Genomic DNA, 25,651 nt, shown 5'->3' on the forward strand with positions numbered 1-25,651 from the left:
GGACATTTTCCTGCTTATACTCTGAATTTCAGGCACTTGGGTGATAAGGTCTGTTCTCCCAAACACCTGTCTTTCCAACCAACCCAGTACATCAAGGCTTCTAACATGGAATAAAGTCCAATGAAATAATTTGAAGCAAAGGTTTTTCAGATGTGTCTTCAGCACATCTTCTGATCGTCTGTCTGTAAGGGTCCTGCTGGACATTTTGAGCATTTGGTCAGATGTGCATGCAGTAGGCAGAATTACGTGGAGACTATTTATCGGACACCTGGTTTAGCAAAGAAGAGAAAGCTTTTAGGTGGGTGCAGCTTCGTCTTTGGAAAGATTCCCTGGGAAGTGTTTTTCTTGATCTGCAATCACCAAATTTCTAACCTGTTTCTCACATATAAAACTTAGTATGATTCTAACTGGAATCATACTACATACTACATATCTCATTAAGGTGTAGTGAATAGGAGCCTAGTGGACCACCTCTAGGTTTTCGATGATAAAAATGGCAGGGTGTCACAGACTTTGAATCTGGAGTTCTCTCTTGTCCAGCAAGAGAGCGGACGCAGACTTGAATATGAGAGAGGCTAATGTCCGGGAGGAGACAAGCATCCCAAGTAAGGGTCCTTGTTCCGTATTTATTAGGATCGGATGGCTTACAAGTGTGATGGACATGCAGAAAGCGACGGTGAAACAGTGAACGTTAACTCGTGTGTGAGACAAAGGGAGTTTCAGAGGTATGAAGTGTTAGGGGTTGGGTTAAGACAAATCAGAGTCCTGGTGCCGAGCAGACAGCCGTTTACTGCAGGCACCAGGCACCGTGTCTGTTTATCTTACATTTCTAGGGGCCAAGACAAATAGAGCATGCTAACTCAGGGCTAACAAGGCATTTTTCTCACCAGTTAGCTCTGGGCACTTCCACCTGGTGGCGGCTTTCCACTCTATGCTTTGTTTTACTTCATGATAAATCCTGGGCACTTTTGCCCTGCTGTGGCGGCTTTCTGCCTCTAACTGTTCCCCTACCTGTTCTTAGACACTTGCATCCTTTGGGAGCGGCTTTCTGCTCTATGCTTTGTTCTGTGCTTGGCTTTTTCACCCTGTGGCAGCTTTCCACCTCAACCTTGTTAACCCATTGGTGCAAGCTCAGGGAATTCTTAAACTTATTCCCTACAGTGTGGCGCCTGGGTGGCTCAGTCGGTCAAGTGTCCCACTTTGGCTCAGGTCATGATCTCACGGTTCATGAGTTTGAGCCCCGCATCGGGCTCACTGCTCTCAGCACAGAGACTGCTTGGGATCCTCTGTCCTCCTCCCACCCCTTCCCTGTTCCCGCTCTCTCTCAAAAATGAATAAACATCTTTAAAAAACGGTACCTTCTCCTGGTTCATGTTAAGCCTTCGGGTGTGGGCCTTAAGTTTATAACCTTGGTACCTCTGACCAAAGCATTTAATGTGCCCCATCTCTAAATTCTCTTTATCCTTTTAGGAGACAGGAATCTAAATGATGCGGAGACTCTTCGGGAAATTGGATTAAAGTACCTGCCACATGAAGAGCTTTTCTGCTCGCAAATCTGGCAACAGGTTACAAAGGAGTTAATCCAGAGCCAAGATGCCATGGTAAATATTCAAGGAACTGGCTCTCAGCTGGAAAAACAGGGTGATGCACTCTATAAAGATGGGGAGTTTGGTAAAGGCTTTAATCAGACTTCGTGTCTTCAAATTCACCACAGAGACCACATAGGAGGAAACCCCTATAAGGGGGGAGAGTGTGAGAATGGTTTCATTGAGCACTCTCATCTTCAGACTCACCAGACAGCCCATGTGGGAGAGAAGCCCTATAAATGTGAAAAATGTGGAAACACCTTCCGCCGACTTTCAAGCCTTGGAGCCCATCAGAGAGTCCACAGCAGGGAGAAATCGTACAAACACGATACATCGCGTAAGGGTCTCAGACAGAGGTCACATCTTCGCCATCCGCAGAGAGCCCCCCCTGGAGAGAATCCACACAAGTACGAGGAGTGTGGGAGGAGCGTCCGGAGAAGCTCCCAGTGTCAAGCTCCTCTGATAGTCCGCACGTTGGAGAAACCTTATAAATGTGAGGAGTGCGGGCAGAGCTTCAGTCAGGGCTCGTATCTTCAAGTCCACCAGAGAGTCCACGTTGGAAAGAAGCCCTATAGATGTGAAGAGTGTGGGAAGGGCTTCAGTTGGCGTTCACGACTGCAGGCTCACCAGCGAATCCACACAGGAGAGAAACCATACAAATGCGAGGCCTGTGGCAAGGGCTTTAGTTACAGCTCACACCTTAACATCCATTGTCGAATCCACACAGGAGAGAAACCCTATAAATGTGAAGAGTGTGGGAAAGGCTTCAGTGTGGGCTCACACCTTCAGGCCCATCAGGTCAGCCACACTGGAGAGAAACCTTACAAATGCGAGGAGTGTGGGAAGGGCTTCTGTCGGGCCTCAAATCTTCTGGACCATCAGAGAGGCCACACTGGTGAGAAACCGTATCAGTGTGATGCCTGTGGAAAGGGCTTCAGTCGTAGCTCGGATTTTAACATTCACTTTAGAGTCCATACGGGAGAGAAACCCTATAAATGTGAGGAGTGTGGGAAAGGCTTCAGTCAGGCCTCAAATCTTCTGGCCCATCAAAGAGGCCACACTGGAGAAAAACCGTACAAGTGTGGTACGTGTGGGAAGGGCTTCAGCCGGAGTTCAGATCTTAACGTTCATTGTAGAATCCACACGGGAGAGAAACCCTATAAATGTGAGAAGTGTGGTAAGGCCTTCAGTCAGTTCTCGAGTCTTCAAGTGCACCAGAGAGTCCACACTGGAGAGAAACCGTATCAGTGTGCGGAGTGTGGGAAGGGCTTCAGCGTGGGTTCACAGCTCCAAGCCCATCAGAGGTGCCACACTGGAGAGAAGCCGTACCAATGTGAGGAGTGTGGGAAAGGATTCTGTCGGGCCTCGAATTTTCTGGCTCATCGTGGCGTCCACACGGGAGAGAAACCGTACCGGTGTGACGTGTGCGGTAAGCGCTTCAGACAGAGATCCTATCTTCAAGCCCACCAGAGGGTCCACACTGGGGAGAAACCATACAAGTGTGAGGAGTGCGGGAAGGTCTTCAGTTGGAGCTCATACCTTCAAGCCCATCAGAGAGTCCACACTGGAGAGAAACCATACAAGTGTGAGGAGTGCGGGAAGGGGTTCAGTTGGAGCTCAAGCCTTATAATTCATCAGCGAGTGCATGCTGACGATGAGGGTGACAAAGACTTTCCCACCTCGGAGGATTCACGCAGGAAGGAAGCTCCAGAAAAGTGATAATGTTTTAATACCTCAAATGGGTGCTGAAACAATCCCGTTACCAGACCTGTCATAGGAGACAAAACATTTGTTTAAAGAGAGTCCATATTTCAGCCGGAGCTCCACATGTCCCAGTGGTTGGGCGACCACATAGCAGAGAAGCCTCATGAGAGCGGAGACTTAAGTAAGGGCTTCATTTAGAACGTTGACACGTAGCAGACGTGACACAGAGGAGAGGCTTAGGAGGGATGAGTCCATCTTCCGCTAGAATATAAGCTCCAGGAGAGTAGAGATGCGTCGGCTGCCAAATCTATTCAGCCTTTCAGTGCCTCACACGTTGAAGGTGTTCGGTAACGTTCAATCAGTGTAGGGAGAAGAGTCATCGTTGAGATTTTTTCTTCGGTTCGTCTCGCAAAATGTCTATGAGATGTACTTAGAAGAGGAAATCTGCAAGGCTTAGAGGACACGTAAATTAGGCATGTGGGCTCATTTCCCCAACCCTGCAGGTCCTGTGAACTGGTGTTTCTCAGCCTGTCAGGAGGTCCAAAAATCAATTCAGTGGGTTGTGACCAGCACTTATGTGTGCGGATACTTTATTGAGGTATATTTTGCATGCAGTAACATGCATAAATCTCAAGTTTACAGCTTCCTGAAGTTTTGCAAATGTATAACACTTGTGTAATCCTCACCCAAATTGATGTGTGCAGTATTTCTATTAAACCAGACTGTTTCCTTGTGTGCATTTCTAGTCATTCCCACCTCCGGTGGCGACAAGGATGGTTTTTATACCTCACGTTGGTTGAGGCTGTTCTTGGACTTCCTGTGGCTTCAGTATGTACTCTTTTACGTCTGGATTCTTTGGATCAAACATCATCAAACATGAAAGCAAAGTTGAAAAAATTCAGTATCTATTCATGAGAAAAATTCCTCAGGGAGATAAGAGCCTTCTATGAAAATTCTACAAGTTAGCATTCTTTAAATTTTTTTTTTAATGTTTATTTATTTCTGAGACAGAGACAGAGCATGAGCAGGGGAGGGACAGAGAGAGAGGGAGACAGAGAATCTGAAGCAGGATCCAGGCTCAGAGCTGTCGGCACAGAGCCCAACGCGGGGCTCGAACCCACGAACCCTGAGATCACGACCCGAGCCGAAGTCAGACACTTCACTAACTGAGCCCCCCGGGCGCCCCAACAAGTTAGCATTCTATTTAAAATTATTATTAAGGATTAATTTATATGCAGTAAATTGACTCTTTGGTGTAGGGTTCTGTGTTTTGGCAAATGATTACTATTGTTATCACCACCCCAACAGTCAAGACATTTAACAGTTCCGTGACCCCCTTGCCCTGAAATTCCTTTGTACTCTCGTGGTCAGCCCCTTCCCTATCACCCCTCCCTACCTTTGGCAACCATCTACCTGCTGTCTGTATGCATAGTTTACTTTTTCTGGAATGTCCTAAAATGGAATCATTCAGACTGTAGTCTTTGGAGTCTGGCTTCTCCCACTTAATGCTTCTGAGATTCATCGATCTTGATGTGCGGATTGCTAGTCATTCCCCTTGTCGCCGAGTCGTGTTCTGTTACAGGGATGTACCACGTTTGGTTTACCCATTTATCACTTCAAGGATATTTGAGTTTCCAGTTGTTAGTGGTGATAAAGAAAACAGTGACTAGTGTTTGCATACAGGGCCGTGTATCAACACAAGTTTTCTTTGTCTTCGTAAATACTTAAGAGGGGGGTTGTATGCATGTTCAACTGTATGGAAAAGCTAACGGCTCTAAAATAGATGTACCGTTTTGTATTCCCACCATCAGTGCGTATCAAAGTTTTGTTTTGTTTTTAGCATTTCGCTAGGTTCATAGTGGCATCTTTCTTTGGTTTTAATTTACATTTCCCGGGGCACCTGGGTGTCTTGGTTGGGCATCTGACTTCGGCTCGGGTCATGATCTCATGGTTTATGGGTTCGAGACTTGCGTTGGGCTCTGTGCTGACAGGTCAGAGCCTGGAGCCTGTTTCCAATTCTGTGTCTCCCTCTCTCTAACCCTCCCCCGCTCACACTCACTCTCTCAAAAATAAATAAACATTAAAAAAATTTTTTTAATTTGCGTTTCCCTAATGACTATGTTAGGCATCTTTCATATCTGAATGTTTGCTATACATGTGTCTTTTCTTTGGGGGACTGTTCTCTTCTTGAATTTTGAAAGTTTGTATGTTCTGGATGTATGTCCTTCTATGTTTTGCAAATGTTTTATCTGTGCGTGTGGTTTATGTTTTTATTCCATTGTCAGTATTTTTTAAATTATTTTTTTAATGTTTGTTTATTTTTGAGAGAGAGGAAGACAGTAAGTGACAGGGGAAGGGGCAGAGAGAGAAGGAGACACAGAATCCGAAGCAGGCTCCAGGCTCTGAGCTGTCAGCACAGAGCCTGATGCGGGGTTTAAACCCATGAACAGTGAGATCATGACCTGAGCCAAAGTTGGACGCTTAACTGACTTAGCCACCCAGGCGCCCCCATTATCAGTATTTTTCACGAAGCAGGTGTTTTGTTTTTGATGAAGTTCAGTTTTCATCTTCCGTGGATTCTGCTTTTGGATTCAGATCTGAGAACTCTGCCTAATCCAAGGTCACAAAGATTTTTCTCCTTTTTTTTTCTTAAGTTTATTTATTTTGAGAGAGTGAGACACGTGTGTGCGTGTGGGTGGGGGAGGGGCAGAGAGAGGGGAAGAGAGAATCCCACGCAGGCTCCACACTGTCAGCACAGAGCCTGACATGGGGCTCCATCTCATGAACCATGAGATCGTGACCTGAGCTGACATCAAGAATCTGATATTTAACCAACTGAGCCACCCAGGTGCCCCTCTCCTCTTTTTTATCTAAAAGTTTGTTTCAGGTTTAACATTTAGGTCTATGATCCATGTGAGTTAGTCTGTATAAAATGTGTGGTCAAGGGCCAATTTTTTGGCATGGAAACATCCAGTTAACTATCCTTTTAACATCAAATTGCTGTTGTACCTTTGTGAAAAACCTGTAGATCATACATGTGCGGGTCTTTTTCTGGCCTCTCTTTGGTTCCACCAATCTACATGTCTATCATTTTGCCAATATGTAGCTTTATACGCTAAGTCTTGAGATGAGATAGTATGGGTCTTCCAACTCTATTCTTTTTCAGAATATTTTGGCTATTTTTTTTAAGTTTAAATTGCCTTTTTTTTTAATTTTAGTTTATTTAATTTTGAGACAAGAGAGAGAGTGTGTGAGCAGAGGAGAGAGGCAGAGAGAGAAGGAAAGAGAATCCCAGTGGGCTCTGCATTGTCCGTACAGGCTTAAACTCACGAACCATGAGATCATGACCTGAGCTGAAATTAAGAGTTGGAATCTTGGGGCGCCTGGGTGGCGCAGTCGGCTAAGCGTCCGACTTCAGCCAGGTCACGATCTCGCGCTCCGTGAGTTCGAGCCCCGCGTCAGGCTCTGGGCTGATGGCTCGGAGCCTGGAGCCTGTTTCCGATTCTGTGTCTCCTTCTCTCTCTGCCCCTCCCCCGTTCATGCTCTGTCTCTCTCTGTCCCAAAAATAAATAAACGTCGAAAAAAAAAAATAATTAAAAAAAAAAAAAAAAAGAGTTGGAATCTTAACCAGCTGAGCCACCCTGGCACCCCCTGTTTTGGCTATTTTGTCTGCTTTTCCATAATTTGTAGAATAAGCTTTGTGACTAAGCTTTGTGAAATTAAGCTCATTACTGCGGATTTTATTGAAATTGCATTGAATATATATAGGTGAGTTTAGGGAGACTTAGCATCTTATCAATATTGGATATTCTCTCTCTCTCTCTTTTTTTTTTTTAGCAATATTTAATATTCTAAACCACAGACACCATGTATCTGCCTATTTGTTTAGGACTCCTTTAATTTCTTTTATCAGTAATTTGTAGTTTTCAGTACATAGATCCTGCACATATTTTATTAGATTTATACTTAAGTGCTCTGGTTTTTGGTATTAAACTAAATGGTACTATTTTTCAAATTTCAACTTCCAGCTGTTCATTGCTAGTATATAGAAATGCAATTGTTCTATGTTAACCTTGTAGCCTACAATCTTGTCAAACTTGTATATTAAAGTAGCTCCTCTATATAGATTTCCTGGGATTTTCTGTAATCAGATAATATCATCCACAAAAAGATCAATCTTTCCATGCCAGTTGATGTGCATGTTCAGCAACTTCACTGTGACATAAGGAAGCTTCCCCACCAACATTAGGTTTGGGTCACAAAACTCATGGCAGACACCCTTTGGGATGATCAAAGGTGGAGAGAACACTTGTCTAGGAGAAGGTCCAGAGCAGAAAGAACAGTCAATGTTCAGGTATTTTATCGAGTAGAAGTCCTCTCGAAGTTAAGTTTAAAAAATGAGTGGTGCCTGGGTGGCTCAGTTGCTTAAGTGTCTGACTTCGGCTCAGGTCATGATCTCGCGGTTCGTGAGTTTGAGCCCCGCGTCGGGCTCTGTGCTGATGGCTCGGAGCCTGGAGCCCGCTTCAGATTCTGTGTCTCCCTCTCTCTCTGCCCCTCCCCCATTCATGCTCTGTCTCTCTCACTCTCAAAAATAAATAAATGTTAAAAAAAATTTTTTTTTTAATGGTTGGAGGTTGCTTGTACTATGTGAGTGAACCTTACCCCAGAACCTTACCAGAATTGTGAAGGAGGCAGAGGACATGGGCAGGAGATGAAGCTTATACGTTGCTGACACAAAATCAGATGTCTATGTTTCTTTCCGATGGCCTTCACAATTGACTCCTTTTTTTGTTTGTTTATTTATTTTGAGAGAGAGAGAGAGAGCATGTTGGTGCACATGCGCGTGGGTGGGGGAGGGGGCAGAGAGGGGAAGAGACAGAATCCCAAGCAGGCTCCATACTGTCAGCAGAGAGCCTGGCATGGGGCTCGATTTAATGAACCATGAGGTATTTGATATGACTTCAGTATTAAAATTTTTAGACTTCTTTTGTGATATAACGTGATCTTTCTTGGAGAATGTTCTGTGTGAGCTTCAGAAGAATAGTCTGCTGCTGTTGGATGGAATGTTCTATGTTGGGTCCCTTTGGTCTAATGTAGTTCATGTTCAATCTTTCCTTATTGATTTTCTTAATTTTTTTAAATGTTTATTTATTTTTGAGAGAGAGACACACACAGAGTGCAAGTGGGGGAAGGTAGGGAGAGGGAGACGCAGAATTCGGAAGCAGGCTCCAGGCGCCGAGCCGTCAGCACAGAATCCGCAGCAGGGCTCAAACTCATGAACTGTGAGATTGTGACCTGAGCCAAAGTCAGACAGTTAACCGACTGAGCCACCCAGGTTACCCTCCTTATTATTGATTTTCTATCTGGATGATCTATCCATTGTTAAAAGTAGGGTACTGAGGTCCCCTTCTAGTATTGCATTTTTATTTCTCTCTTCAGATCTGTTAATATTTGCTTAATATATTTAGTTTCAATGTTGGGCACACATTTACACTGGTTTTATCTCGATAAATTTACCCCTTTAACACTGTATGATTACTTTCTCTGTCTCTTGTTACGGTTTTTGACTTAAAGTCTGTTTTGTCTGATATAAGTATAGCTGCTTGTGCTTTCGTCAGTTTCCATTTGCGTGAATTATTTTGTATTCGTTTCTTCATTTTCAACCTATGTGGGTCCTTAAAGCTGAAGTGAGTCTCTTGTACGCAGCATGTAATTGGTTCTTCTTTTTTGATCCATTCAGCCAAGACTCTGTGTCTTTTGGCTGGAGAATTCAATCCATTTACATTTAAAGTAATACTGATAGCTAAGGACTTAATAATGCCACCTTGTTAATTATTTTCTGACTGTTCTGTAGTTCCTTTGTTCCTCTCTCCCTCTCTTGCTGTGTACTTAGGTTATCTGAGGATTTTCCATAGTGCTGTATTTTGATTCCTTTCTCTTTCTCTTTCGTGCATCTACTACAGGTTTTGTTTTGTGGTTTCCATGAGCTTGCATAAAACATAACCATTATACCTTTGATCACATATAAGACTTTGTGCTTTTCTCCTTAGATTTTATGTTTTTGATGTCACAATTTATATATTTTTATATTATGGAGCCACTAATAAATTTTTGTTGCTACGTATTTTTTCAAGCTTTTATTTAAATTCCAGTTAACATACCTTGTAATATTAGTTTCAGTTGTAGAATTTAGGGATTCATCACTTACTTACGACCCCTGGTGCTTTTCCCATGTACCCGCCTTAATCTCCATCACCTATGTAACCATCCCTCCCTCAACCTCCACTCTGGTGACCATCAGTTTGTTCTCTGAAGTTAAGAGTCTATTTTTTGGTTTTCCTCTCCCCCTCCCCCCTCCCCACGTTCATTTGTTTTGTTTCTTGAAGTCCACATATGAGTGAAATCATGTAGTATTTGTCTTTGTCTGAGTGACTTATTTCACGTAATACTTGCTAGCTCTATCCATGTCATTGCAAATGACAAGACTTCATTCTTTTTATGGCTGATTTGTATTCCATGGTGTGTATATACTACATCTTCTTTATCCGTTCATCACTTGATGGACACTTGGGCTCTTTCCATAATTTGGCTGTTGTTGAATCAAATGCTGCTATAAACATCTGGGTGCATATATCCCTTCCAATCTGTATTTTTGTATCCTTTGAGTAAATACCTTGTGGTGCATTTGTTGGATCATAGGGTAGTTCTATTTTTGACTTTTTGAGGAACCTATAGTTGTTTTAAATGCTTTTCTTTTTTAACCCTAGAATTAAGGAATTGATCACAACTAGGAGAATTTGACAGTATACTTCCCTTTCTTTACCAGTGAGGTTTATACTTACGTGTTCATTTTACTAATTCGTATCCTTTCATTTCAGCTTGAAGAACTCCCTTTAGCAGTTTCTGTAGAGCAGGTCTAGGGTTGATCAACTCCTTCGACTTTTGTTTGTCCGGAAAAGTCTTTATTTCTGCGGCACAGCTTTGCTGAGTAGCGTTGGTTGCCATTTTTTTGTTTTTTGTTTTTTTCCCTTTCAGCACTTGGAATACATCATCTCTCTCCTAGCCTATGAGGTCTTTGATGACATATCCTATGGTGATGAGTTTCTTTTCCTGTGCTGCTTTCAAAATTCTCTCTTTAATTTTTTAGTAGGTGTATTATAATGTGTGTCAGTGAAGTCCTCTTTCAATGGAAAATGTTCCAGGACCTATGAAGTTCATGTACCTGGGTGTGCATATCACTCCCCAGATTTGGGGATTTTTCAGCCATTAGGTAATTTTTTTTAACACTTTTATTTATTTTTGAGAGAGCGTGAGTGGGGGAGGGACAGAGAGAGAGGGAGACACAGAATCCGAAGCAGGCTCCAGGCTTTGAGCTGTCAGCACAGAGCCCTACAAGAGGCTCGAACCCACTAACCGTGAGATCATGACCTGAGCTGAAGTCAGACACTTTACCGACTGAGCCACCCAGGCGCCCCCCGTCAGCCATTATATAATTTTTTAAAATAAGCTTTGTTTCCCTTTCTTCTTCTGGGACTCCCATGATGTGTATATTGTTTATCTGTATTCGATCCCATAATTCACATAGGCTTTCTTCACTCTTTTTCATTTTCTTTTCTTTTTTTTTTTTTTTAATGTTTGTTTATTTTTGAGAGAGAGAGGGAGACACAGAATCCAAAGCAGGCTCCAGGCTCCAAGCTGTCAGCACAGAGCCCAACAGGGCGCGAACCCACGAACCGGGAGATCATGACCTGAGCCAAAGTCAGATACTTAACTGGCTGAGCCAACCAGGCACCCCTCACTCTTTTTCATTTTCTTGTCCTCTGACTGAAAATTTCTAATGACCCCTCTTTGAATTAACAGATTTTTTATTCTGCTTGATCAACCCTTAGGTTCGTGCTCTCTGTCGCACTTTTCATTTCATTTATTGTATTTTGGGGCTCCAGACTTTGACTTTGCTTCTTTTTTTCCAACTTGTATCTCTCCGTTGAACCTGCTGTTTTGTTCATGTATTCTTTTCCTAATTTTGTTGGGTTGTCTATCAGTGTTCTCCTGTAGCTCACTGAGCTTCCTTAGAAGTTATTTTGAATTCTTTGTCAGGCGATGCTTCACTCTCCATTTCTTTGAAGGTACTTACTGGAAAAGGAGCGTGTTCCTTTGGTAATGCCAGTTTCCTTGATTTCTCATACCCCTTGAACTGTGTTGCTGTCTTCTCATGTGAAGAAGCAGTTACCTCCTCCAGGCTCTACCGACTGGCTTCAGGGGAGAAATGCTATCACTATCAGCTGGCTGGGGATTCTGAGTCTTTCTCAGAACTTTTCTATCGATGTATCCACTCCACACTCGTGTTCCCTCTTGGTGGGGGAATTTATAAGACTGTATGCTTTTTCCCAGCAAAGCCAGGCTTGGTGATGAGAGCGTCCCTTTTTCTCCCCCTTCGAGTGTTGTCCCGAAACGCTTACATTTGTGTCCCTTTTCCCAATCCTGCAGAATTGGGATGACCGTCTGTGTGTGCCAGAGGTGCGCAGAGGCTCATGCTCATCATCTTCTGGGGTGGGTGCAGGCAGCTGGCCACAAAGTGGAGGAAATGAGGCATGTGGCGTGTTGGGGTGCTAATGGGCAGTTTGGGGAGCCTGCAGGAGAGGTATCCCCAGCACTTGTGGGCAGGCTTCCTGGCAGTCTGTGATGCACTTAGTAGAATCTGTGTACCTTTGGTGAGTTCCAAGCCCTGGTTGCTGTGCTCCCAGCCTCTCCCAACCCTTCGGCCATACAGATCACCTCGGTATTGTGGGTAGAGCAGGAAAGAAGTGGGCCTTTTGAGTAGCAGCTCACACAGCTGGGGAAGCCTAGCTCTTGACTCACATGATCTTACTTCCCCACCCACATGGGAGAAATTGCAGGCCAATGGGATCTGCCTTCACGGTGAGCTCTGCTGTCGTGGAGGAGAGGTGACACAGGGAAAGAGAAACTCTTCTCCCCTTCACTGCATCTGTTCTCAGATTTGTTGCTGCTCCACCCGTGCTGGAACTTTTCTGTTGGAATACGGAATGCCTACAAATGTCCTCGTATCCAGGAGTGATTGCCCTCAACCCCCTGAATTTTGCAAAGTCGTCCTTGCTGCTAGAAGCAGCCATTCTGCTACTGCCTGAGGAAAATGACCCCTTTTGTCCCCAAAGGGCATGTAATGGCTTCCTCTGAGATAGAGACCTTGAAAGACAGGGGTGCCTGGGTGGCTCAGTCGCTTAAGCGTCCGACTTCGGCTCAGGTCATGATCTCACAGCCCGTGGGTTCAAGCCCCACCTCGGGTTCTGTGCTGACAGCTCCGAGCCTGGAGCCCGCTTCGAGTTCTGTGTCTCCCTCTCTTCTCTGCCCCTTCCCTGCTCATGCTGTGTCTTTCTCTCTGTCTCTCAAGAGTAAATAAACATTAAAAAAATTTAAAAAAGAAAGACACTGCTGATTCTCCTCAGGACCGAATCCTGCCACACCTCTTTGCTTCCACAACTATACGTAGATTCAAGTCACACCCGGTACCAAAGCCTTAGGTACAAATGACACTGAAGTGGTACTCTGCACATTGAAAGAATTTCATGATTCTTCAGCTTAGGTAGATAAATCTGGGAACGTGTCTGGGGGTGGATCTTTGGGATATGGGGTTGTGACACAAGGAGTATAAAATTGGATGAGATGAATATATTGAAACAGGCTCATTAAGCATTCTGAATTCAATATTTCAGCTCCATTGGTTAGAAAGGTGTGAGTTTTTTGTTTTGTTTTTTGTTTGTTTTTTTTTCGCTTTGTTGTTGTTGGTTGGTTGGTAGGTTGAAAAATGGATGGGAATGTAGCTTCACTAAATTGAGTTGAAATTCCAGAATTTCTTTGATACGATGTAGAGGGAAGTGTTCAAAGTCTTGCGGAGATTTGAATGTTAGAGCAGATTTATCATGTTAGACATGTCACCCGCCCCTGGAGGAATAGAGAAATCATAATTCATCATGACCTTGAGAAATAATTTGAGAGGAACTTCAGCATCTTTGAAGAGCTCAAGGTTTTTTGTGCTCTGTAGAGGAGGATCTCGAAATGAAATGATGAGATCCTAGTGTGGTATTGGTCAAGTGGTGGCATTTAATCCCAAAGGCAAGTTGGATAGGGATACTATAACGGACAGCAGAGCCAACATCATACTCAGAATAGTCTGATATGTGACATTGGCTATTGACTTTGATGTCCCTGAAACATAAATAGACGTGAAGTATATGTGATATGTACAAGCGGAATAGTTCTAGGTCATGTGAACAGAAGTCTACCTTTATCCTAAAAACAGAGATTGACTACCCCTTAAACAGTATCCAGACATGAGCCAGTTTTCACACCCAGAATTTAGTGGATTAAGAAAAGGCTGGGTGCGCCTGGGTGGCTCAGTCGGTTAAGCGTCCAACTTCGGCTCAGATCATGATCTCGCGGTTTGGGGTTCGAGCCCCGCGTCGGGCTCTGTGCTGACAGTTCGGAGCCTGGAGCCTACTTCCAATTCTGTGTCTCCTCTCTCTGCCCCTCTCCCACTTGTGCTCTCTCTCTATCAAAAATAAATAAACATAAAAAAAAAAAGAAAGAAAAGGCTTCATCTTCCTAAGTACCCTGCTACCCTGCCAAACATTGCAATGTTACTCTTTCTCCTGGGCTTCCCTCAAGGGGACCATTTGGCTGGGATTACTGGATCATGGCTCTGAACTGGCCCATTGATTGATGCTGATTGGCCCTGGTGAGTGGGAAGTCAAAGTTCTCCTAGGCATATTGATAAGACTGTGCCAGGGGATGGGAAATAAATTCCCTAAAAATCTAGGTGCCTTCTACTTAAGTAAAGTTTCTAAGGGGTCATTGGTGTTGGCATGTTGAAATGCCACTTCTAAAGTAAAGGACGTGTTGCATCCAGGTCCTTCCTACAACCAAAAGAGAGTCACCATGCCTAGTGTGCTCCCTCAGATTTTTGAACATGCATATTTCTCATTGGGGTGTTCTACTATGCCCTTTTATGTGTGACCTGAAAACCTTCTGCCTGGAGCCCAGAGGAGAATAAGGCTCTCAGGTCCAGGCTTCCATGGAAGCTCTCTGCCACTTGGGCCATATGACCCAGCAGATTAAAAGGTTCTTGAAATGTCAGTGGCAGACAGAAATGGTGTTTGGAATGTCTGGCTAGCTCCTAAAGATAATTCACAGCACAGACCCTTAGAATTTTGGCATCAAGCCCTGCATCCTCTATAGACACCCACCTCTCTTTAAGGAATAATTTGGGGGGGCACCTGGGTGGCTCAATCAGTTAAGCGTCCCAATTCTTGATTTCAGCTCAGTCATGATCTCAGGTTCGTGAGTTCAAGCCCTGCATCAGGCTCTGCGCTGATAGCATGGAGCCTGCTTGGGATTCTCTCCCTCTTTCTCTCCCCCTCCCCCACTCATGCTCTCACTCTCTCTCAAATAAATAAACTTTAAAAAAGTTATGTGTATTATATTATACATAAAGAAACCACTTTGGTTTTGTCATTGCACTTTACTAGACTGAAGAGTTAACCATGGGCTCCCAAGTTACCACACACTCTGACTCTCCTTCACGGACTAGGTGTCAGCTCACCAATGTAGGCTTGGATTTGACAACAGAAGCACTCTGTTGTCAAATGGAAGAGATTTACATGAGAAGTAAATGGAAGTATATTTATATGAAGCATTGGAAGCATCAGTAAATGGCCCAAATGCCCACGGTCCATACTTGTATTATGTTACTTTCTCCCAGTGTGCCCCTATAGCTTCGGGGAAAGTTCCTTATGACCAGTTGGGCGAGGAAGGGAAAGTTCACTCCTGGCCCATTTGCAGATGGTTCTGCACGGTAGGTAGACAGGCACCGACCTGAAATTGTTCAACTAAAATATAACAGCTTCTTTCTGGGATGTCCGTAAAGGGCAGTTGTGAAAGGAAAACCTCTTAATGGGCAGAACTTTGACCAGTGTGCCTTCGTTGCTCTTTTGGCCTAAAAGAACAAATGGCTACAATTAAGAGTCTGTATAGTTATACAGGCTATGGTCAAAGGTTTGGCTGGATTTTCATGTTCTTCAAAGATACGTGATTGGAAAATTAATTGCAAGGTATCCTAAGGGAGAGGTATTTTGGATAGACCACTCTGAGTGGGGAAAGAATGTGAAGATAAGTGTGCTCCACGTAAACAACCACCGTATGGTACTTTCAGTAGAGGAGGGTTTCAATAAACAAGTAGTTTGATCCAATGTGTCTCTCTCTTTTAGCTTCTGTCAACAGCCACTTCTGTCATTGCCCAGTGAACTCATGAGCCAAGTGGCCATGATGGCAGGAATGGAGGTTATCCATGGTTTTAGCAATGTAAACTCCATGTACCAAGGCCATCCTGGCTATAGCTATTGCTGAGTGCCATGTGCCAGCATCGGAGACCAACATTGGTTCCTTGATATAGTCCCTTTCCCCAGGATGATTGGTTCCATTAGACCATTTCCATCATGGAAGGGGCAGTACCTTGTTTTTAATCGAATAGGCACTCTGGATATGGATTCACCTTCCATACCTGCAGTGCTTTTGCCAAAACTACCAACTAGGTACTCTAACAGTCCTTTTCCACTATTTTTGTGGTATTCCACGCAGCATTCGTTCTCTTTTTTTTAAACTTATTTTTATTTCAATTCCAGTGTACTTAACATACGGTGTTATATTTATTCAGATGTACAATATAGTGATTCAGCAATTCCGTATATTACTCGATGCTCATCAAGATAAGAGATAAGTGTACTAGGGGCACCTGGGTGGCTCAGTGGGATGAGCATTTGATTCTTGATTTCAGCTTAGGTCGTGATCCCAGGGTTCTGGGATTGAGTCCCATGTTGGAATCTGCGCTGAGTCTGGAGCCTGCTTAAACTTTCTCTCTTTCTCTCTCTCCCTCCCTCCCTCCCTCCCTGCCCCTGTGCCCCTCTCCCCCACTTGTGCCCCCTTGCTCTCTAAAGTTAAAAAAGGGAAGAAAAAAAAAAAGGTAAGTGTACTCTTAATCTCCTTTACCTATTTCAACCACCCCCCACCCCACCCTCCAATGGTAACCATCAGTTTGTTCTCTGTAGTTAAGAGTGTTTCTTTGCTTGTCTCTTTTTTCCCCTTTGTTCATTCGTTTCTTAACTTCCACATGTGAGTAAAATCATATGGTATTTGACTTCTCTGAGTGGCTTATTTCATTTAGTATTGTACTCTCTAGATCCAGCCCTGTTGTCGCAAATAGCAAGATTTAACTTTTTTTAAATGGCTGAATTAAAAAAAAAAATCACATCTCCTTTATCTCTTCACCTATCAACGGACACTTGGGCTACTTCCATAATTTGGCTATTGTAAATAATGCTGCAGTAAATATAGGAGTGCGTATATCCCCTCGAATTAGTGTTTTCACGTTCTTAGGGTAAATACGCAGTACTGCGATTACTGGATCATATGATGGTTATATTTTTAATTTTTTGAGGAACCTGCACACAGCATTGCTTCTGATAAGGAATTCACTTCATAGCAAATGAAGTGTGGCAGTGAGCCCATCCTTGCGGAGTGCATTGTTTCGATCCTGTTCCCCATTACCTTGACATATTTGGATTGATAGAAAGTGGACTAGCCCTTTGAAAATTCAGTTACATTACCTGGTAGGTGGCAGTATCTTGTTGAGCTGTGGCAGTGTTCTCATAGATACTGTATATGATTTAAATCAGTGCTCAGAATATGGTGTCCATAACCAAGCTTCCCAAGATCAGGAATCCAGGGGTAGAAATTTGAGTGGCTCCACTTACTACTACTTCTAGTGTTCCAGTAGCAAATATTTTGCTTCCTGTCTCCACGAGCAGGCTCTAAAGAGATCTTAATTCCAAGGGGATGAATGATTTCATCAGAAAACACAACAATGATTCCATTGAACTTGAACTTGATATTTCAGACTGGGCACTTGATGTCTCCTACTTCTGAATGAATAGTCAAAGAAGGGGGTTATTTTACTGGTTGGGGTAATTGATTCCGATAACAAACAATTGAGTTGCTACAGCACAGTGGAGGTAAGCAAGAGTACGTCTGGAATGCAAGAGATCACTTAGGGGTCTCTTAAAAGCACCATGTCTAATGATCAAAAACCAGTGGAAAAATACAACACAGTTCAGGCAGGACTGTTAATGTCTCAACCTTGAAGAATGAAAATTTGGTTCATCCTGCTAGGAAAAGAACCACAATGAACTGAGGTGTTTGCTGAGGGCAAGGGGAATATGGAATGGGTAGTGAATGATGATAGCTGTAGGTCATTACATCAGTTCCAGAAATGATGACTGTAATACTTATAAACATTCATTGTTTTGTTATATTTTCACATACTCACAAAATATTTATTTTCTTTTTATCCCCAGTTTTATTGAGAAATGATTGACATACATCACTGTATAAGTCATACAGTATGATGGTATGATTTACATATATTGTGAAATGATTACCACGGTAGGTTTGGCTAACGTCCATATTCTCATGTAAATAAAAAGAAGGGGAGCCTGGGTGGCTCAGTTGGTTAAGCATCTGACTTTGGCTCAGGTCCTGATCTCATAGCTCGTGAGTTCGAGCCCCACGTCAGGCTCTGTGCTGACAGATCAGAGTCGAGCCTGCTTCAGATTCTGTGTCTCATCTGCCCCTCCCCCGCTTGCACTCTGTGTGTGTGTCTCTCTCACTCAAAAATAAACAACAACAAAAAAAGAAAACATTTTCATCTTGTGATGAGAACTCTTAGGATTTACTCTCATGAAGTTTCCTATATATTATATGACAGTGCTCACTGTAGTCATCACGTTGTACGTTACATCCCTAGTACTTATCTTATAGCTGGAAGTTTGTACCTTTTGACCACTTTCCCCCAGTTCCCCTTCCCCCCACCCTCTGCCTTTGGTAACCACAGTCTATGAGTTTGTTTCTTCTGTGAGTTTGTTTTTTTGTTTGTGTTTTAGATCCCACATATAAGTGAACTTATGCAGTATTTGTCTTTCTCTGACTTTTCATTTAGCATAATGTCTTCAAGTTCTATCCATATGGTTGCAAATGGCAGGATTTCATCATTTCTTTTTATGGCTGAATAATATTCCATCGTAAATATATACAAAAGCTTCTTTATCCATTCACTCATTGATGCAAACTAAGGTTGTTTCCTTGTGTTGGCTATTGTGAATGCTGCTGCTGCTGCTGCTGCTGCTACAAACACGGGGGTGCCGATATCTTTTCAAATCAGTGTTTTCATTCCTTTAGATATATTCCCAGAAGTGGAATTGCTGAATCCTACAGTAGTTCTATTTTTAATTTTCTGAGGATCCTCTGTACTGTTTTCCACAGTAGCTGTATCAATTTACAGTCGAACCAGCAGTGCACAAGTGTTCTCTTTTCTCCACATCCATAACATCATTTGTTATCCCCTGTCTTTTTGATGATGGCTGTTCTAACGGGGATGAAATGATACCTCCGTTGTGGTTTTAAGTTGCATTTCACTAATGACTAGTGAAGTGGAGCATTTTTTCATGTACCTGTTGTTCTTTTGCATATCTTCTTTGGAGAAGTGTCTACTTAGGTCCTCTGCCCATTTTAACTAGATTATTTGTGAGAGGGGTTGTTTTGCTGTTGAGTTGTTTGAGTTCTTATATATTTTGGATATTAGCCTCTTATCAGATACATGGTTTGCAAATATTTTTCCTCATCCCATAGGTTGTAATTTCCCTTTGTGGATGATTTCTTTTGCTCTGCAGAAGCTTCTAAGTTTGATGTAGTCTCACTTGTTTACTTTTTATTTTGTTTCTTGTGCTTTAGGTGTCATATCCAATAAATCATTACTAAGGGCCATGTTGAGATTTATTCCTGTTTTCTTTTAGGAATTTCTTACATTTAAGTCTTTCAATTAATTTTTAGTTAATCTTTGTGAATGGTATAAGATTTGGGTCCAGTTTCATTCTTTTGAATGTAAATGTCAAATTATCCCAGCACCATTTATTGAAAAGAGAGTCTTCTCCATTGAGTGTTCTTGACTCCCTTTTCAAATATGCGTTGACTGCATATGCTTAGATTTATCTCTGGGCTATCGATTCTGTCCCATTGGTATTAGTTTTTGTGCCAGTACCATACTGTTTTGATGACTATAACTTTATAGTATAGTTTGAAATCAGGCCGTGTGATGCCTCCTGCTTTGTTCTTTCTCAGGATTTATTTGGCTATTGGGGGTCTTTTGTGGTGCTATGTAAATTTTTGGACTGTTTTTCCTACTTCTGTAAAAAAAAAAAAAGCTGCCATTGGAATCTTGATGGGGATCTCATTGAATCTATAGATGCTTTTGGTAGTCTTGATATTTTAACAGTATCAATTCTTCCAGTCTATGAACATGGATACTTTTCCATTTATTTGTAACCTATCAGAATAGGGCCCCACTCTAATGACCTATTTAATTGCTTTCTTAAAGAGCCTATCTCCAAATACAGTCATATTGGGGTTTAAGGCATCAGTATGCATGGGCAGGGGGCACAAACCAGTCCATAGTATCTTGAGAGTGGGAAATAGTTTCAAACAGACCAACCTCTCTTTTTGATTGAGATATATTTCACATACCTGTTGTAAGATGTATAATTGCATGATTTTTGGTATATTCACAAAGATATAAACTATCACCACTGTCTCATTCCAGAGCTTTTTCATCAGCCCACCAACCCCTCCCCCCCCCCCCCCATCCATTAGCATTCATTCTCCACTCCCAATGAACAAGTCCCTGGTAATAAATAATCAAATTTCTTCCTCTATGGATTGATGTATTATGCACATTTCATATAAATGGGATCATAAAACACATTGTTTATTGTGTCTAGCTTCTTCCACGAAGCATGTTTTCAAGGTCAATCCTTGACTGAATCAGTATTTCATTTTTTAATTGCAGAGTAAGATCCCATTGTATAAATGTATCACATTTTATTTACCTAGTCATCAGTTGCTGGATATTTGGATTGTTTCTACAATTTGGCTATTATCAATAATGCTGCTATAAACATCTTTGTACAACTGTGGGCATATGATTCATTTCTCTTGGGTATATACCTGGGAGCGGAATTTCTGTGTCATAGACCCAATCTTTTTAAAGGTCAGTTTTGCTGATATCCGGCTAGGGCTGACATCATAGATAAAGATACTCATGGCTGTGCAGCTTATAAGACTATGTGTGCTTAAAGAGGTGAGAACATCAGTTAGAATAAAGGAGACTGTATCGCTCTTAGGTCCAAGTAGGTGGGGTCAGGCCCTGTGCCTCAGGAGGGCCTACAGTATGCAGTGCCCAAATTTTTCATGTTGCCCTCTGCTGCCTGAGTCTGGTTATGACTGGTAGTGTTACCCAGTTAGGGTGTCTAGAGCCTGGATCTGAACCTGTGTGTGTCCAATCTGGTTTCTCCTTCTGGGGTTGTCTCTGGTCTTTATCCCATTTGAGTGGTCTATCAGATACCCCAGGAAACTTCCAAGACTGGTGCCCATGAGGTCGTGTCGAGGTGCCTTGGTGCTTGCTTCCCTGTGGCACAATATTTTAAGCCGTCACATGATGAGTGTACTGCCAGAATGGAGGTGACTCATGGATTCTGGCACTCATGATTCAGACTCATATGGAAGAGTAATAAAGAATCAGTCAAATTACCATAACTGTCTTGCGCCCATGAATTTTGTAGCACAGTTTTAAAGTATTTTTATCAACAGTTCTGCTGTGTAGATTTCCAAATGCGCAGCTTCTTAAGCCTTCACCTTGTGCATTCTTCAGAGTATCTGAAGTTCACCACTGCAACTGAACTGAACTTTCCAATGATATATTAGGGATATATATCATTTATATATTCCTATATCATATATATATTTGATATATTTGGATAACAGCTAGGTTTAGTGTTATAGTAGAGACAAAACTAACAGCAGCTTAAATAACCTAGAATATTTTCTGCTGCCGGATTTCGGAGAGGTTAATTCTTGCCCCCACTGTGGGAACCCACGTTACTACTGCCTTTGAAGTCGACAGTATGAACTCCGCCCCCATGACCACTGTGGGAACTATACTACCGAATCTCTCAGGAGGCGCAAGCACTTCCGGCCAAAGAGGGTGGGAATGGGACGGTGGTTCTCTGGCTTTCTGGGAAGTGTAGTCCGGAAGTCCCGTAGACAGTCGTACACTTCCCCAAGGCCGTCTGGAAACGTGAATTCTGGGTAGTTGATCCTCCCGCAGCCTGGGGCGGGGCGGTCTCAGGCACTTCCGCTCGGGTGGCCAGGTTGTTACAGGCTCTTCCGTCGCTGTGGTGAGTGGGTTCTGGTTTCGAGACCCTTCTGAACTTCCCTGGGTGCCCGTACCACCGGCCATTGATTTGGGGAAAAGAGCTGTGTCAGACAGCGGTGGTTTGAGAACTGGAGTGGTGTTTCCCTCCCCAAGGACCCTCTTGGCGTTTGGGGATCTTGTGCTGTGCATGTCCCGGTGGGGGGGGGGGGTCTCCCGGGCTCTCTGCCTACGGTCCTGCCCCCCACCCCAGGGCAGCCCACCTTTCCCTCGCTCCGCCTTTTCTCTCGGTTGAATATTGGGGGACTTAACATCTGTGTCCTTTTTTTTTTTTTTTTTTTTTTTTTTTGTAACATTGGGATGACTTTCCTACCTTCCTATAATACAGCGGTTTGAGAATTAAACAAGATGGGTTAAGTAAAGCCTTAAAGACAGTTCCTGCCACGTGGTGAATGGGGATCTCTTGGTATTAGACTCTTTAATTTTTTTAAGTGCTTAGTAACCTGAAAGCCATGAATATTGGATGGAGTGAGAGCTTCAGCTGCAGTGACTCCTGTCATTTCTCTTTGATCCCAATCGTTAGCTTCATAGTCCCCAGCCCCTTCTGAAGAGTTACTCCTGTGAAAGTTAGTGAGAAAACCTCCTTTAGGATGGCGTCCGAGGCTGGCAGGGAGAGCCCTCACACCCTGTCGCTCTTGTCAATTGTAAGAGACCCAATTGGAAGGCCCTATTGGAAGAGACCACCTTTCAGGCTGATAACTACCGTAGCTCTTCGTTGCTATCCCAGAGGGAACCAGAATGGCTTTCCTCCCCCAGCTCCGCATCAGCCCAACCAGTGAAAGATTGTCAAAACTCAGCCAATGAAAAGCCACCATATTTCCAAGTCCCGGTTAATCCAATGGGCTTTTTGTTTATGACAGCTTGCCCAGTTTCTCCCTTTCCTCTGCAAAAGAGTGGGTTTCTCCTTTGTTCTGCGGACTTGCCTGTGGTTTTGCCATATCCTGCTCGTCCTGGATTGCAGTTCTCTACTATTCCAGTAAAATAACTGGCAGTTTTATTTTTAAGGTTAACATTCCCAAACCGTTTCTGGCTGAAAGTAGGGGGTCTGGAGGAGGGCAGAATATCTCATGATTTCTCAGGGACAGAGACATAATTGTGGCATTTCAGAGCCTCCTCTCTTTCCTTGGTTTTTGTCGCAAAAAAAAAAAAAATTGTGTTTCTCGCTGCACCATTGTGGTTATGTCTAAAAATTGCTGATACTTTTGGAGTTACGTATGATGAGTTGAAGACACCAACACCTAGCTGCTGCCAGCTGTCAACTGTCCTTGCCCTTTTTTTTTTTCCTTCACACATCTCTTTTTTTCAAGAATTGGGGATTATGCTGTAGAAAATACTTCTTCGTCCCTAAATATTTGTATTGTTAGCAAAAATTCAACTGAGTAAACGTGAAGACTTCATTGGCTTTATTAAGCGGTTCATAAATTGGGTGGCATCCCATAAAACAAGTAGGAGGGATCTCCCAGGAGTTGTACAGAATGGAAGGTTTTTATGGGAAGGAGGGTGGGGCAAGGAAGTTATTAGCAAGTGGAAACAAAGGATTGTTCTGGGCACGGTCACTTTCCCTTAGAGGGAAGAGCAGGGGATCTTATGCATCTTGCCGGGATGGAGAGGGTCTGTGTGACAGATTACTCAGCTGGTGCTTATCGGAGAATTTCTGAGTTTCTGGGGGAGTCTGAAACTGCAATTAGGTTAGGCATTAAGCCCCAGTTTGGTCACTTGGCCTAAGTGACAGCGTTTTAGGGCTGTGTTTTTCTTTTAAACAGTGTCTATTTTCTACGAACAAGGATATTCTCTTCTATACTCACAGGGTCAAAGTCAGAAAATGACATTGTTAATATGCTGTTATCTAACCCACAGTCCATATTTAAATTTGTGCTTTTTTTTTTTAATTTTTAAATATTTTTTGAGAGCAAGAGTGCAGGCTGGGGAGGGGCAGAGAGAGAGAGAGAGGGAAACACTCTTTTTTTTTTTTAATTTTTTTTCAACGTTTATTTATTTTTGGGACAGAGAGAGACAGAGCATGAACGGGGAAGGGGCAGAGAGAGAGGGAGACACAGAATCGGAAACAGGCTCCAGGCTCTGAGCCATCAGCCCAGAGCCTGATGCGGGGCTCAAACTCACGGACCGTGAGATCGTGACCTGGCTGAAGTCGGACGCTTAACCGACTGCGCCACCCAGGCGCCCCGGGAAACACTCTTTAATTGACTCCTTTAATCTGGAATGATTCCTTCATTTTGATCATGATGTTTTTGTTCACGATGTGTAAGCACACTGTATTGGAGAAAGTCCATCTTGTGAAGTTTGTGTGATAGATTTCATGGTTTGATTCAAGTTTTTATTTCAATTACAGCTACTTAACATGCAGTATAATATTAGTTTCAGGAATAGAATTCAGTGATTCATCACTTACATACGACACCCAATGCTCATCACAAAAAGTGCCCTCCCTGGGGCGCCTGGGTGGCTCCGTCGGTTAGGCATCCGACTTCGGCTCAGGTCATGATCTCGCATTTTGTGGGTTCGAGCCCCTCATCAGGCTCTGTGCTGACAGCTCGGAGCCTGGAGCCTGCTTCGGATTCTGTGTCTCTCCATCTCCCGGCCCCTCCCCTGCTCATGCTCTGTGTCTCTGTCTCTCAATAATAAGTAAATGTTAAAAAAAATTTTTTTTGAAGAAAAGTGCCCTCCCTAATACTCATCACCCACTTAACACATCCTGCCACTCACCTCCCCTCCAGCAACCCTCAGTTTGTTTTCCAGTTAAGAGTCTCTTTTATAATTTGCCTGTCTCTCTTTTTCCCCCCTATGTTCATCTGTTTTGTTTCTTAAATTCCACACTGAGTGAAATTATATGGTATTTGTCTTTCCCTGAGTGGCTTAATTCACTTAGCGTAATACACTCTAGCTCTACCCATGTCATTGCAAATGGCAAGATTTCATTCTTTTTGATGGCTGAGTAATATTCCATCATATATATATATGTATATATATATATATGTATATATATATATATACACACACACACACACACACACACATATATATCCATTATATATATATATGAGAGAGAGAGAGAGAGGGGGGGGGAACATCTTCTTTATCCATTCATCCATTCTTTTACATTTGGGCTCTTTCTATACTTCGGCTATTGTTGATAATGCTGCTATAAACATCGGGGTGGAGTAAATACCTAGTAGTGCAATTGCTGGGTCATAGGGTAGTTCATTTTTTCTTTAATTTTTTTAATGTTTATCTATTTTTGAGAGAGAGACAGAGACCGAGCATGAGCAGGGGAGGGGCAGAGAGAGATGGAGACACAGAATCTGAAACAGGCTCCAGGCTCTGAGCTGTTATCACAGAGCCTGACATGGGGCTCAAATTCACAAGCTGTGAGATCGTGACTCGAGCTGAAGTCGGACGCTTAAGTGACTGAGCCATCTAGTCACCCCAGTTCTATTTTTTCATGTTTATTTATTTTTGAGAAAGTGAGAGAGAGCGAGAAAGCACAAGCGGGGGAAGTGCAGAGAGAGAGGGAGTCAGAGGATCTGAAGCAGGCTCTTTGCTGACAACAGAGGGCCCAATGCGGGGCTCAAACTCAAGAACCATGAGATCACAGCCTGAGCCGAAGTCAGACGCTTGAACAACTGAGCCACCTGGGCACCCCAATAGTTCTATTTTTAACTTTTGAGGAACCTTTATACTGTTTTCCAGAGTGGCTGCACCAGTTTGCAGTCCCACCGACCATGTAAGAGGGTTCCCCTTTCTCCGCATCCTCTCCAACACCCGTTATTTCCTGTGTTGTTCATTTTAGCCATCGGACAGATGTTAGGTGGTATCTCATTGTAGTTTTGACTTGTATTTTTCCTAATGATGAGTGACATTGAGAATCTTTTCATGTGTCTGTTAGCCCTCTATAGGTCTTTTTTGGAAAAATGTCTGTTCATGTCTTTTGACCATTTTTTAACTGGATTATCTG

General features: G+C 43.1%; 1 protein-coding gene across 1 annotated transcript in view; it reads left to right on the top strand.

Annotated features, from left to right (window-relative positions):
• Positions 1-25,651, top strand: part of ZNF45 (zinc finger protein 45) — a 67,108-nt gene that overhangs the window by 25,636 nt on the left and 15,821 nt on the right. The window contains exons 7-9 of the mRNA XM_032591287.1: positions 1,471-3,301; positions 12,287-12,468; positions 15,080-15,159. Coding sequence (XP_032447178.1) covers positions 1,471-3,301; positions 12,287-12,468; positions 15,080-15,159 — 2,093 coding nt within the window. The remainder of the gene's footprint in view (positions 1-1,470; positions 3,302-12,286; positions 12,469-15,079; positions 15,160-25,651) is intronic.

The sequence above is a fragment of the Lynx canadensis genome, chromosome E2, assembly GCF_007474595.2.
Source record: "Lynx canadensis isolate LIC74 chromosome E2, mLynCan4.pri.v2, whole genome shotgun sequence".
Lineage (NCBI taxonomy): Eukaryota > Metazoa > Chordata > Mammalia > Carnivora > Felidae > Lynx > Lynx canadensis.